The following is a 15,889-nucleotide window of genomic DNA, read 5'->3' on the forward strand; positions in this document are numbered from 1 at the left end:
TGCCTACAGGTGGGTGTTCCTGACTAGAGGTGGCGAAGTCCTTACCCTCACGGTGCCTTCAGAACTGAGCTGTTTCCGAGGTTTCTCTGGTTCTGCTAGCCGCCCATCAGGGTAAGCATGGCGATAAAGGCATTTGCTTCCAAATGGGCAGGTCCCTTTGCCTTGCTCAAAGTATTTACAAGCTTTTTTCCTGAAAAGCAGAAGGAAAGGATCAAAAGAACAGTGGGAAAATCTGGGGTGCAGATGAACCACTGCACTGTCTTCATCCTTACCAGAGCCAGGTCAGCCTCAGGTCAGCGGTGCCGAAAATGAGGCTCAGAGAGGCTGGATGCTGATTTCCAAGCTGGACGGAACTTGCACCATGATATGCTGCCTCACATGGAATTTAACGTGCACAGGGACCCCACTGTGTTTTGAGCCTGCAGTGCTCCAAAGGCCTCCAGGGGCAGGTAGGCCTGACCATTCCTCTGGGCCAGCTGTCTGGGCTCCAAGGTTCCGAAGCTGGGCTACTTGCCTCAGCTCAAAGTCCCAGCAGGAGCTTCACCCAGGAAAGTTCCGCTTCCTCCTGGCCAGCAATGATGTCAAGGTGACCACAGGAAGCCTTCACGTTAGGAGTCACAGGGAAAGCAGCAGGCTTTAGCAGCTGCCTAAAGCTACAAGTCTCATTCCAATTTTCCTTGGTCCCCACCCTCCAGAGCAGGGCTTCTTAACTCTATGTGCTACAGAACCCTTTTCGGAACAGTGTTTTTAAATGCATAAAAGAAGACACATAAGTCTACAAAATAGTTATCAGAAAGTTAAAAAGATTCCCCCCCCATCTTCAGTTTCTAGCTACAGACCCCTATGTTACAAACCCCTGCTCCGGAGGAAACTCAGAACCAAAGAGACAATTCCCATTCCTTCTCGCTGAAATGAAATGTGGCTTATGTAATCGCAAGTGATCCCACGTTGCAGAGGAAGAGAGAGAGATGACCGAGAAGCCAGAAGGGCAGGGAAGGTGCAGAAATGAAGCCAAATCCCAGCAGAAAGGGCGGGCTGCCTGCCGCGGGGATGGGGTACATGGTGGTGGCAGACAAGGAAGGGACCTTCTTGACGTCAGTGTTCCCTGTTTTCTCAGACGAGGGGACGACGGCAGAGACGGTGGTGAAAGCCCCTGAGGCAGGCCTCAGAGCAGCACAAAGGAAAGCTCCCCAGCAGCTGTCCCCTTCCACCAGGTCCGACTCAGGCGCAGGTGACTGGGGACTGGATGTGAGCAGAAGTCTGGACCAGACGCCATCCAGGGCCCACTGTCCCCGAGGTTCTGAGCAGATCTTCAAATGACCGCTCAAGTGGCGAGCTGTTAACAGGGTCTGCGAGACGCTGGCTTTAACAAACTCGTCAGGTTCAAAACACTATTCTCTGGTCCCCACCCCAAAACGATCCCCCCCACCCCCCAGCCTTATCTGGTTACCAGGGACATAAGCCTCCAGATCACTTCGACTCCATCTTTGTTCTCAGCGCCCACGTCCAATTTCTGCCTACAAAGCACCTCCCCAGTCGACCGTCCTCTCGGTTCCCACACCGTTGACGCGTTCGGGGCACCATCCTCTGTTGCTGGCCTGCCTGCCATGGTCCAGTCTCAAGTGGCCTCCCTCCCACCAGGTTCTACTCTCGTCACACACCTCAGAGGAGCTTCCCCAGTGTGTCCCTTGTCGTCCTGTTCTTAAAGACCACTCACGGCCCCTTCAGACTTGTGCCTGTGTCCCTGTAGGTCCCACATCCTTAGACACATTTCTTTCAACCCCAGGGACCACGCCCACTGCTCCCCAAACACAAAATCTGCACCATTCTGCATCCATGTCATCCCATCTGCCATCCCAGCCCCCAACGCCGATACATGGACTAGTCATGCTTCAGGGCTCAGGGTCCCATTCCCATCCTGCTTTCCCTGACACTCCCAGGTGGATCCCCCAGTGCCTTCTCTATTGTGATATCTGGCTCGGGCCTCTCACGATGAATCTGTCACCAGTTAACCTGTAAAGTAATCGTCCTTTTGTAATTTCCCATGACATTTCGTACTGATTTTTACTCTGTAGTCCACCCTGGTGTTCAGCTTGAGGGACCCTGGCCTGCAGCTCAGTAAATGTCTGTGGAATGCATGAAAACACTGTCATCAACAGAAAGCAAGGCCAGGAAGACCCAAACAGCAATAACGTGACTTTTCCGACAGCTGCAGCAGAGCTCCTTTCTACAGGCTGGACCACTCTGCCTTGCCACTCTTGCCCTCTGGTGGACACAGAAGAACATTGTAGGAGGTAAAAATGGTAAAAACAAGAAGGTATCAAGCCTTTTAGTAATCAATATGCAACTTAAAGGAACTATTTTAAAAGATAATATACAGTTTCGCTTTTAGTACCGTTCCTGCAGATGAACTAGAAATACGGACACTATTAAAAGACCTGAAGGCACTGGAGAGTGAACAAAAGTAGGATTCTTCAAGAGATGAGACACCTGGAAGAATGGAATGGCAAGAGACTGAGTTATCTTTTTAAGAAAAAATAGCACTTAACCTAGAGCAGGCTCCAGGCAAGTATCTACGCGGGGTGGCTAAAACTCCAGTGGAAAAATCGAGTCTTTCTGGCCTGAAGAACAAAAAGACAAGAGTTGGTGGAAATCAACCATTGGAAGCGAGGAAACAGTCCCCCAAAGAAAAGGGCCGGAGAGGGACCCATCCAAATACTGCATAGTAACTCCTCCCAAATCCCAGACCAGTCCCTAACCCACACATCAATGCAGCAGGCTCAAGGCAACTCAGCTAAGGATAAAAAAACTGAACTGAGATTTGAACTGCTGCCCAAGAGTTTGAGTCTAAACAATTTCTCTGCCTATTAAAACAAAAACATTAACGTTTTATAAATGAACCTAACAGAATCCAGAGTCTCTACAAGGTAAGATTTACAGTGTCTAGGTTACAATCCAAAATGACTCAACTCAATGAAGAATCAGTAAAATGTGACCCATTCTTAAAGCACAATCAACAGAGTCTTAACTTCAAGATAAACAAGGATTTCAAAGCAACTACTATACATGTGTTCAAGAACATGAGCAGAGAGGAAAAAGATTGGAAAAAAAAAAAAAAGAACAAAGCCTGAAACTTTAAGACAATATAAAAAAGTCTATCACCTGTAATTAGAATCCCAGAAGAAAAACAGGGTCGTAAAAAATGTGATGAAACAATGGCCAGAATTTCTCTAAATTTGGTGAATAATATAAACTTACAAATTCAGCGAAAACCAAGCAGTAAAATATGAAAAAAATCACTCCTAGGCAAAATATCAAACTGCTGAAAACCAGGATAAAGACCCAGAAAAATGACACACTACAATCTGAATCACACACGGCTTCTTATCAGAAACTACAGAGGCCAGATGTGCTGAAAGAAGAGGGGGGGAAACCCCAAACTATTATCTCAGAATTTTACTCATTGAAAGAGGAGGCAAACATGTGAATAAGACCAATTACACCAATAAATTCAATGAAAATATCCTTCAAGAATGGGGGGAAAAAAAGCTATTTCTGATAAAAAGAAAACCTTCAAACTCATCACCAGCAGATCAGCAAAATGTTAAGGGCAGTTCTTGAGGCTGAAGAGCAACTGTATCAATTGGAAAGAATTACATATCAAATGACAGAGCATTGGAAATATTATATATCTGAGTAAATATGAACTTTTTTACTCTTAAAAAAATACACAAGCTTTAAGGGGAAAATTATTACCTTGTGAGGTTCTAATGCATGTAAATATTACATCCGTTGCAATCAATATACAAAAATCAGTTGTTTTTTCATATACTAACAATGAAATATCATCAGAAAGAGAAATTAAGAAAACAATACCATTTACACTTGCATCAAAAAGAATAAAATACCTAGAAACACCAAGGAGGTGAAAGAGTCATACACTTGAAAACCGTAAGATACTGATGAATGAAATCAAAGACGACCCATAAATGGGAAGATACTCCATGCTTATGGATTAGAAGAATTCTGTTAAAATGTCCATACCACCCAAAGCAAGCAATCTCTACTAAAATTCCAATGGCATTTTCCACAAAAATAGAAAAAAACAATCCTAAAATTTGTACAGACCCACAAAGTCCTGAACAGCTAAAGCAATCCTAAGAAGAACAAAGCTGGAGGCACTGCACTTCCTGATTTCAAATCAGTTTAAAAAGCTATAGTGATCAAAACAATATGGTACTGAACCAGACAGATCAATGGAACACCACAGAAAGCCCATAAATAAACCTGTTCATATATGGTCAATTAATTTACAACAGAGGAACCAAGAATATGCAATGGGGAAAGGACAGTCTCTTCAAAAAATGGTGCTGGGAAAACTGGACAGCCACATGCAAAAGAATGAAACTGGACCACAATCTTGTACCACACATAAAAATGAACTCAAAATGGATTAAAGGCTTGAATGTAAGACATGAAACCATAGGCAACAAACTCCCTGACATCTGTATTGGAGATGATTTTTTGGATTTAACGCCAAGAGCAAAGGCAACAAAAGCAAAAATAAACAAGAGGGACCACATGAAACTAAAAAGCTTCTGCAGGACAAAGGAAACCATCACAAAATGAAAAGACAACCTACTGAATGGGAGAAAATATTTGCAAATCACATATCTGATAAGGGGTGAATATCCAAAATGTACAACAAACTCGTACAACTCAGTAGCAAAAAAACAAAACAAAACAAAACAATCAGATTTTAAAATGAGCAGAGGAACTGAAGAGACAAGTTTTTCAAAGAAGACACACAAATGGCCATCAGGCACATAAAAAGATGCTCAATCTCACTAATCATCAGGGAAATGCAAATCAAAACCCCAATTAGATATCACCTCACACCTGTTAGAAGAGATACCTGCACCCCCATGTTCACTGCAGCATTATTCACGACATCCAAGATATGAAAACAAGCTGTTTAACAGATGAATGGATAAAGAATACGTGGGGTGTGTGTGTGTATACACACACCCAGTGGAATATTATTCAGCCACGAGAAGAAAATCCTGCCACTTGTGACAACATGGATGGACCCTGAGGGCACAGTGCTAAGTGAGATTCGTCAGAGAGAGACAAATACTGGATGGCATCACATACATGTGGGAATCAAAAAAAAAACCTCATAGAAACAGTAGAAAAGTGGTTGCAAGAGGCAAGGGTGCAGGGAAAATAGGGAGAGGTTGGTGAAAGGGTACAAACTATCACCTATTAAGATGAATAAAGACAAAACATAGTGACTCTGGTTGACCACACTGTATCGTACAACTGAAATTTGCTAAGACGGTAGAAAAAAAAATATGTGAGGCAATGGATGTGTTAATTAGCTAGATGGGGGACTCCTTTCATAATGTACACTTTAAGTATTTCATAATTTTGTCAATTATACCTAAATAAAAAATTATATTATTACCTTGTGCAGTTCTAATGTATGTAAACATAATGCATATGCATTATATCTGTAGCACAAAGATGGTAATGAGGAGGTAACTGCATATTATATAAGGCAGCAGGAACATTAATTCTGATTAAAGTATTAGGAGTATATTGTAATCCCAAGAAAAAAACATTTTTAAAAAAAGAGATAAGCTAAAAAGGTGCAAGTTAAAATGGAATTCTAAACAATATTCAAGATAGCTAGCACAGCAGAAACGGCAGAGGTATCCATCAACAGGGGCACAGATCAACTGGTAAACAGGCCGCCCTTGCTTTGCAAGGTTCTGATCATGTGCTATGGTCTGAATGTTTGGATCCCCCTAAAATTCATACATTGACCTAATGTCCAGTGGGATAGACTTACGAGACAGGTGATTAAGTCATGAGGGTGGAGCCTTCAAGAATGGCATCAGCGCTCTTATAAGAGAGCCGGCGAGCTCCTTCACCCCTTCCACCGAACCCGACCATGCTGGGACCTTGATCTTGGACTTCCCAGCCTCCAGAACTGTGAGAAATAAATGCCTGCTGTTTATAAGCCACCCAGTCTGTTGTTAATGTGGAACAGACGGATACACCATGTATGGTGAGTCGAACAGTGGCTCCCCAAAGACAGCTCAAAATCCTAAGCCCTGCTACCTGTGAATGTGACTTTATTTGGAGAAAGGATCTTTGCTGATGGAGTTAAGGATCTCAAGATGAGATCATCCTGGATTAATGGGAGGGTCTTATGAGAGACCCTTGCAGGAGTCAGAGGGGAGAGAGAGACACAGAGCCGACAAAGGCAGAGACTGGAGTTACGCTGCGCCCAGAGCCAGGAGAGGGGCCTGGAACAAATTCTGCCTCAGAGCCTCCAGGAGGAGCCACCCTTGCCCACACCTGGATTTTGGATTTCCAGCCTCCACAAGTGTGAGAGAACAGACGTCTGGCGTTTGTTTGTTTTTTTTTGTGGTACGTGGGCCTCTCACCACTGTGGCCTCTCCCATCGCGGAGCACAGGCTCCGAACGCGCAGGCTCAGCGGCCATGGCTCACGGGCCCAGCTGCTCCGCGGCACGTGGGATCTTCCCGGACCGGGGCACGAACCCGCGTCCCCTGCATCGGCAGGCGGACTCTCAACCACTGCGCCACCAGGGGAGCCCTGTCTGGTGTTTTGAGCACCCAGTCTGTGGTAATGTTAGAGCAACCGCAGGAAATGAATCCACCATGGTTTCGTTAAGTGTCACTGGTCCCCCAGCAACACGGTTCAAATTTCTGTCACCACAACACACAACTGTGAGTGACCATGTGAAGCCACAGTCCAAACCACCATACGAACAACACATGTGCACCACGGTCAGTGACCGACCATCTTTTTTTTAGTGGTACGCGGGCCTCTCACTGTCGTGGCCTCTCCTATTGTGGAGCACAGGCTCCGGACGCGCAGGCTCAGCGGCCATGGCTCACGGGCCCAGCCGCTCCGCGGCACGTGGGATCCTCCCGGACCGGGGCACAAACTCGCGTCCCCTGCATCGGCAGGCGGACTCTCAACCACTGCGCCACCAGGGAAGCCCAGTGACTGACCGTCTTAACTCTCCTCCCAAGTCTGTCGGTGACTGGTCACTGCGCATCTGTTACTCAGTGGAGCTGTGATGCCTCATTTCTCAGTGATACATCCACGAGACATTTTACAAAAACAGATAACTGAAAGAGGAAACTGGCCAACAAAGATAGAAGTGCAGCAAAGAAATGAAAAGTGGTAACACTGGAAGTGAAATCTGAATCCTCAACCCCTCCACCGTATTCAACGCATCAGCAAATCCATCCCAGTTCTAAACAGATCCAGAATCCGACCACTTCCCATCACCTCCATGCCTCCTACCCTGGTCCAAGCCACTGCCACATCTCGCCTGGACTGTTGTAACAGCAGCCTGACTGGTCTCCCCATTTCCACTTCCGCCTCCTCTTTCAATATATTCTCAGTGGTCCTTTCAAGATATATATATCAGATCATGTCACTCCTCTGGTCAAAATCATATGACGGCTGCCCACCTCAGCCAGAATAAAAAAGCTAGTCTATCCAATAACATACGGAGCCCGACACAATTCACCGCACTCCCCCTGTCCTCGTCTCCTGTGTTCTCCCCGCCTTCTTCTCCCCTGTAGCTCCGCCTTGCCCTTCTGAACAAGGCAGACACGCTCCAGACTCAGAGCTGTCTCTGCAGTGACAGCTCCCTCCCTCTGGAGCGCTCTTCTCAGTCACGTGGACATGGCTCGCCGCCTTGCCTCCTCGAGGTCTCTGCTCACAGGCCACCTTACTGACGCGTCCTCTGGGCTCCAGCGTGCAAACTGCAATCCCCTCATTTCCGATCCCCGTTCCCAGGCTTATTTCACTCCTCAGCCCCACCATCTAATAAACATTTTCCTGTTTTCTTATTTCTTATTATTCTTATTATTTTCCTTCAGTAGAATGTGAACTGTGTGAGGGCTGGGATTTTTGTCTGATTTGTTTAATGCTGTATCCCCAGCAACTAGAAAAGGCCTATCAGATAGATCTTTCATCTCTATTTGTTGAACGAATGATCAGAGATAAAAAGGCTATCTTAGCACTACAAGCAGGATTTCTAAGGGATACTGCTCAGCTTAAGAACCGTTAAGCAAGTCCACTTCACCACGGCCTTGCTTGCTCATCTGTGTCCCCAGAGCCCAGCATGCTGCCCGAGAGAAAGAAGACACTGAGTGGCCTCCCCACAGGGGAGGCCCTGCATAAAGCAAAGACGGAAACAAGAGCCAGGCCCGCACCAGATCACGCTTGAGCGCGGAGCACTTACCCCATTCCCTGTTTGAAAGCTTCAATCAACTCGTTCTTTTTATTCTGATCTTCTACCCAATACACACTTGGAATTACAAACTCTGATATCACACGGCACTCTGGACAAGACCTGAAATAAGAATCAGGTTAGCAAGGGAGAGATTCAGTTACAAATCCTGTGCACACTCCACCACTACACCTTGTGCTCAAACGCATGACCGCTGCTTCCTACCCCAGAATTCTAAAAGGTACAAACGCAGTCCTCTAACCTGATTTAGTGTCGAAACGTGTTCTTCTCAACAATAAAAAAGACAAATCTAATTTTTAAATGGGGAAAGGATTTAAGTAGGCATTTCTCCAAAATGGCCAATAAGCACAGAAAAAGATGTTCAGTACCATTAGGTATCAGGGAAATGCAAATCAAAACCATACTAAGGTATCACTTCACGCCTGCTAGGATGGCTGACATCAGAAATGAAGGCAACGAAGTGCTGGCAAGAACGTGGAGAAACTGGAACCCTCCTGTGTTGCTGATGGGGATGTAAAATGGTGCAGCCACTTTGGATGGCAGTCTGGCAGTTTCTCAAAATGTTAAACACAGAGCTCCCATGTGCCCAGCAACTCCACTCCTAAGGGTATAGCCCAAAGTTCTGAAAATAGTATTCAAACAAATACACAAATGTTCATAGGCACACGAGCCGTAATAGCCAAGAGGTGGAAACAACCCAAATGTCCATCAGCTGATGAATGCATAAACAAAATGCGGTCTAGCCCTACAATGGAATATTATTTATAGTCACTAAAAAAGAATGGAGTGCTGATCCATGCTACAATATGGGTGAACTCTGAAAACATGCTGCGTGAGAGAAGCCAGACACAAAGGCCAAATATTGTATGATTCCATTTATATGAAATGTCCAGAAGAGGTAAATTCATAGAGAAAGAGGAAATTAGTGGTTGCCAGGGGCTGGAAAGAGGGATGAACAGGCAGTGACTGTAGGTAGAGGTTTCTTTTTAAGATGATGAAAATGTTCTAAAATTAGACTATAGTAACAACAGCTGCACAACTATGAATGTATTAAAAAAAACACCTGAATTGTACATTTTTATCTCAATAAAGCTGTTATTTTAGCACATGAATGTGTGACTTCAGGCAAGTTACCTGACCTCACCATACCTGAGTTTCCCTAATACATAAAATGAGAATGATGCTCAGAGGGTCTCTGAGAGAATCACAACTTAACGTATGTGAAGTTTCTGACAGTACACAGCACGCGCTAACTTCTCACTCTGACTTAGCTTTTCTCCCACCCCATTGCGGAATTTAAGAATCCTATGATGTTGTGTGTCACTTACGTCTCAATAAAGCTGGGGGATAAAACCCTGTGTTGGCTCACTGAGTACATCCCATGTGTCAGACGTTACGTGACGTGTTACAGGCACTATTCCATTTAGTCCTCAAATAAGCCCTACGTTACAGATCAAAGAAAAAAAGGCAATCGGCCTACGGGCAGACCACCGGTAACTGTGCCAAAGTCAAATGGGCCTTCTCACACAGAGGATCCCTGCTGCGTGTCCCCCCCAACACCCTAAATGCCTGGCAGGAATTGTTACCCGTGTCTTAAAGGAAAAGGTAGTTGGGCTCAGGGAGGCTCTGTGACTTGCTCAAGTCCCTGCTCAAGGACTCACCACTCACCTGTGGAGGACAAGGGAAGGCTCCCCTGTGGATGGAAGAAGATCCCAAATCAAACCACCTCCCAGATTCTACAGGTAAGACCCCTGCTGCACTTACTTGATGATTGGGTTCTCAAACTGCTTGGCACACCTCCACTGCCGGATGCAGGACAGGCAGTACGTGTGGTTGCAGTTGGAAAGGATCCCGAACCTCCGCTCCGAGGCTGACGCCTTCTCGAGGATAACCTCCATGCAGATGCTGCACACTTTGTCCTGGCTCGCCTGGAAGGCAAAGGCCTTCTCCATCTCGTGTTCGAACGTTGACATGCAGATCTGAAGTACAGGCAGGGAGGAAGGAAACCTTTGGTTCTGGGCTGGGGAGCGGCGAGGGCCCGGAGTGACTGCCGGCCACACAGTACAACCAGGAGCGGGAAGGAACGGGGACTGTGGCTGCTTCAGGCAGGCCCGGCCATGCTCTGCATTCGGGACACAGCTCCCTCAAGACCACCACTGGCTCGCCCCCCTGCTTGTCGGCACTGCTCCACGGCCACTTCCAATTTAAAGCCGAGACCAGAGGCCCAAGAAGTTAGAGGGCCACTGTGGGGTCAAGAAGGTCCCAAAGACTGGGACCCTGGTCTCCTCGCCCCTCTGGGTCCCGCGTTTCCCAACACCAACAGCAGAAATGTCAAATAATCCTTAATCTAAAACATCAGGCTAACAGGCCAGGGTCAGAGGTCAGCAGCATCACTTCTTCCTACGAGCACCAGTTACTGAACGAATCCCTTCACTCAGGAGGCAGGTGAACAGGGCATGGCCCCTGCGCAGCCCCACGCATCAGGCACCGGAATCGGTGCAAAGGACCTAGGACCCTGGCCCTCGCACAGTGGACGCACACATGAGCCGAACCCACGGCACAGCACCCGGATGTCATGTCCCTGGGGGGGAGGGAAGCTCTAACCTGTGCTCACCTGAACACCCCCTGGGAGACGGCAGAGGGTTCAGACAAGCTCCGCAGCCCTGTGCTGAGCAGAAGCCTGCACAAACACGGGAGCCTGATGACCTGTAAGGTCCCTCCCGACACCGAACTCCGCAAATTCTCCAGAACTTGGCCTAGCTGACCAGGTACAGAATGCAGGCATTACTGGCAGAAAGCTGCTTACAGAAATACCGATCCTGTCACTTAGTGCACTTCAAATTCCTTAAAACGAGTTCACGTAAAGGCTTGCAACTGTACCTTCTCGTGAGCTTTCCTTTGCTCTGGGTCGAAGGGGTGCAGGACTTGTAACCTACAGATTTCACACACTTCCCCATGCAGGTAGACACAAGCATCCCCAAATCGGCACTCGCCGGCAGCCGCGTAGGGGCACAGCTGCTGCTCGCTGCTGTAGGAGCTGCTCGCTTCTAAGCTGTCGAGACCACTCCTGATTGCTTCTAGGTAGGAATGCGGCTTCAGCTCCGGGCTGCTCTGCGGGTCGCTGCAGCCTCCGAGATTACTCACCACGCTCGGGCAGGTCTTTTCTTCAGCCATGCCAGAGAGATCTTAAAATAAAACACACAGCACACACACACACGTGAAAACTGGCCCAACCTTTCTGGTAAGCAGTCAGTCAAAACCTGACAAATTAACCCTGACTGGGAATTTCACTCTTGGGATGTATGGAAAAAAACAGGCCAAGACGGGAAAAGTAAAAGGAAAAAATGTTCAGAGTGATATTACTTAGAATCATAATAAAGAACAAAAAACCATAATTGGCAACATAGGGAAATAGCAAAGCAGGCCACGATATATTTATATAAAATAACACTAAAGTTCCTTTTTAAAAATGGCAAGTATGGAAATCTCAACACATGGACCAGTTACACTTAAAAAAAAAATTTAAAAGAAAACAAAGTATAAGTCAAAAGGAATTCAGAATGAGGTCAACAGAATACAGTGGTTTCCTTTTTACCAGTCAAGTTACCAATCTTTTTAAAGTGAAGGAGAATGAAAATCTGGAGCAAGTCTCTGGGTCCTGAGGCCAGAGCCAAACTGTCCTTCGGCCGCGCACCCGCTTCTCACGTGGGAGCTGCTGCCTACCCATCATGCTTCTAACAGTTTCCGAGGGGATGTATCTGACGGGATGGATTTATTGTTTGCTTAGGATGGGGTCTGCCTATCTTATGCGGAACAATTTACAGAAGTAGAAACCCCTTCACGTGGTGAGGACCAGCTAATAACAACTACGATTTGTAGCCTTCTACCCATGCAAACCCTGCTCCAGGGTACAGATCGCTCCCCAAACCTGAACGTGCTATTCTATTTCCAAAGGTGGAACTGGCTCAGCCTAGGAACTAAGACTATGAACTGACCAAGAAGACAAACAGTGAAACGTGCTCTCCAACAAAATATGTAGCTTTGAAATGAACAGCATGGTGCTTCTCAGAGCTGGGCCACCACGCTATGCAGGTGACAGTTACATGGTGACAAAAGGCCACTTTGAATGTTCTGCCAGGCAAACCCGGCGCTCCGCCCCACCACAGACACGGGGCCTAATGCGCCATCTGAACGCTCTGCAGCCAGATGAAGCTGTTCTCAGGACTGTTCTGGGTGTGAGGTTAGGAGCCTCCCTGACAAGAGAAGTGCAAGGAAAGCAAGAGTGCTGTTCAAAAAGGCAATAGAGGGGCTTCCCTGGTGGCGCAGCGGTTGAGAGTCCGCCTGCCGATGCAGGGGACATAGGTTCGTGCCCCGGTCTGGGAGGATCCCACGTGCCGCGGAGCGGCTGGGCCCGTGAGCCGTGGCCGCTGGGCCTGCGCATCCGGAGCCTGTGCTCCGCAACGGGAGAGGCCACAGCAGTGAGAGGCCCGCGTACCTCAAAAAAAAAAAAAAAAAAAAAAAAAAGAAAAAGAAAAAAAGGCAATAGAAGGATTCTGCTCACTCACTTCGGTCTCTAAGTATCAATGTCCTCTTTTCACGTTTCCCAGGCTCGTGTAAGTTAGTTTTCACGATTGATGCAGTGAGGTCGGAAGGAGGGTGAGAACTGTGGAAACCCGGGGAGGGCACCCCGTGGGGAACAGTGCCCATGGCCCCACCAGCTGCAGCAGAGGGCCTCGTGTGATCGTATCTGAACAAAACACACAGCAGATGCATCACAGACGGCCGCGCCACACACACATGCCTCCCGCGTCCCCGGACCTGGGACATCCCTCCTTCTGCTCCATCTGTGGACGTGGACAACGAGACAATCGCTTCCCCTATGTTAACTGATAAAAGTCATCAATTAGTCAGAATTGCCCGGCAATTCAGAGCGAGCAGTACACTGCTGTCTATCACCTCCACTTAAGTGTCCTGTGGGACTTGAGTGGGACAGATGTACTGCCCAGACCACACACAGAGAGCCCGGTTCCGGAGATGCTGACTGACGGGCTTCTCCTGGACCGTCTCTCGGGGGTGCCCACTGGCAGGGGGAGGGCAGAGTAGAGGCCAACTTCGCACACCCCTGGCAGCGCAGAGGAAGGGCTGAAGGGAGCTCTGCAGCCCAGGAAAGCAGATCGGCCCTTCACTACAGCAGCACAGGAACAGGTTTTGGAATGTTCTCCTGTCTAGAAGTTACAAAACTTGCCTACAGATGTCAGTAAAAAAGGAAGATTCTACGTGCTCATAAATGTTCATTGCACTCATAGCAAAAAACTGGAAGCCCCTTGAGTATCCAATACAGGGACAGTTAATAAAATGATGGTACGTCAACATTATGAAGAATTATAAAATTACAGGTAAGACATAAAGTAGCAGTACTGGAAGGAGCTTATGACATGTTAAAAAAAAGGCAAGATAGAAAATCTTATGTATACTGTGAGGGCAAATGTGTAACTATAGACTCATAAGAATAGGCATGAAAAGTGACTTTGAAAAATTAAAATTATTTTTATGGTACTAAATTTGAGGTTTCAAAATTATTTTTGTGACATTACTTTTAAACTAAAGTTTTCCCATCATCCAGACCCAGGATTTAAATCCCTGAAGGTAGTGAACTCAGTGTAACAGCTGGCGACAGAAGAGGGTTCTTGCCTGCAACGAGTTCCGTAGGCGCAACAGCCCTTCTGGTAGTATTTGCAGATGGTAGATGGCTTGCTGTTTGCCAAGTCATGTGAGAATAGGCACTGGTTTCCTTCCCGACACACACCATGCATAAAATACCTGATGAGACAAGCAGAGGCATAAAACTTTTAGAAGCACACTTTGCTTTATAAAATCACCAAATTCGTGAACCCAGCGTATAGACACACACTGTGCATATACTATGTATCAAGGCTCTCCTGGGCACTGGAGATACCCTTATGTCCTTGTCTCTAAGACGGTGATTTTAGATGCACCACATCTATTTCAATGACAGCTTTTCTGGAAGAAAAATGATGCCATGCATTTCTATCTTAAGATATATCCTCTTGATTTAAGATATGCCCCATACGTAAAATGTGAGCCTCATGATTGAGAAAATGCACACTGAAAGACTGCTCTGTTCTCATGGATTTTAAAGGGTATGGTTGTAAAGGAGTCAGAGACCCGGGCTCAAGATCTAGCTGTGCCACATGTAAGCAAGTCACAAAACCAACTTCCCTGGGCCTTCTACCTTTACCTATAAAACAAAAATGACACTGCCTACTCTACTATAAACTGTGGTGAGGCTCAAATAAGATAGTGGAGCACCAGGAGACACATATAAGAATGTTCCACTAAGTTGTCCAATTCTGGCCCTGAAAGAACAACTGGGAGGCATTCTAGTTCTGTCCAGCCAGAGCAGAGAGGCCTGGCTGAATACTCAGAGGAAACTGTAGAGGGACATGCCTTGGCATTCAGGGTAAACAAGTCCCCAAATAAAGAGATTTTAGACCTGCCCTAATAAAGCTTTTTTAAAAAAAAAAAACACAAAAAAACCAACCACGCTTCAAAACGATCTAGCTGATAGCAAATAACTTATTGTCAACTAAAACAAACTTTAACGTTCTTTGAAGGAAGATAAAAAAAGTCCAAATGCTCAAAACCACTCACAATGTTTGGCATCCAATCAAAAATTACTAGACATACCAAAAAGCAGGAAAATGTGACCCATAACCAGAGAAAAATTAGTCAATAACAGGAATGACAGATGATGGACTCAGCAGACAAAGACTTTAAAACCAGCTATGACAGGCTATCATCAAAAAATCCACAAACAATAAATGCTTGAGAGGGTGGGGACAGAAGGGAACCCTCCTGCACTGTTGGTAGGAATGTAAATTGGTGCAGCCACTAATGGAGAACAGCATGGAGGTTCCTTAAAAAACTAAAAACAGAGCTACCATATGACCCTGCAATCCCATTCCTGGGCATATATCTGGAGAAAAACATGGTCCGAAAGGAAACATGCACCCCAATGTTCATTGCAGCACTGTTTACAATAGTCAAGACGCGGAAGCAACCTGAATGTTCATCGACAGAGGAATGGATTAAGAAGATGTGGTGCATATACACAATGGAACATTACTCAGCCATAAAAAAGAATGAAATAATGCCATTTGCAGCAACATGGATGGACCAAGAGATTGTCAGTGTACACTGAGTGAAGTGAAGTCAGACAGGGAAAGAGAAATATCATATGATATGGCTTATATGTGGAATCTAAAAAGAAATGATACAAATGAACATATTTACAAAACAAAACAGACTCACAGACTTAGAGAACGAAGTTATGGTTACCAGGGGGGAAGGGTGGAGGGAAGGGATAGTTAGGGAGTTTGGGACTGACATGTACACATTGCTATATTTAAAAAGGATAATGAACAAGGACCTACTGCCTAGCATAGGGAACTCTGCTCATTGTTACGTGGCAGCCTGGATGGGAGGGGACTCTGGGGGAGAATGGGTACACGTATAGGTATGACTGAGTCACTCTGCTGTGCACCTGAAACTATCACAACATTGT

At 46.3% G+C, this 15,889-nt stretch overlaps 1 protein-coding gene across 3 annotated transcripts in view; it reads right to left on the reverse strand.

Moving 5' to 3' along the window:
- MKRN2 (makorin ring finger protein 2) overlaps nucleotides 1-15,889 on the reverse strand; it is a 41,170-nt gene that overhangs the window by 1,458 nt on the left and 23,823 nt on the right. For 2 of the 3 annotated variants that reach the window (XM_067043413.1, XM_067043412.1), the window contains 6 exons: nucleotides 13,996-14,124; nucleotides 12,870-13,051; nucleotides 11,185-11,489; nucleotides 10,069-10,283; nucleotides 8,296-8,406; nucleotides 46-190 (listed from right to left, as the gene is read on the reverse strand). In XM_067043413.1, the coding sequence (XP_066899514.1) occupies nucleotides 46-190; nucleotides 8,296-8,406; nucleotides 10,069-10,283; nucleotides 11,185-11,489; nucleotides 12,870-13,051; nucleotides 13,996-14,117 (1,080 nt within the window). In that variant the 5' untranslated portion in view covers nucleotides 14,118-14,124. The remainder of the gene's footprint in view (nucleotides 1-45; nucleotides 191-8,295; nucleotides 8,407-10,068; nucleotides 10,284-11,184; nucleotides 11,490-12,869; nucleotides 13,052-13,995; nucleotides 14,125-15,889) is intronic. The other variant, XM_067043414.1, reaches the window with a different exon arrangement.

This window comes from Kogia breviceps, chromosome 10 (genome assembly GCF_026419965.1).
Source record: "Kogia breviceps isolate mKogBre1 chromosome 10, mKogBre1 haplotype 1, whole genome shotgun sequence".
NCBI lineage: Eukaryota > Metazoa > Chordata > Mammalia > Artiodactyla > Physeteridae > Kogia > Kogia breviceps.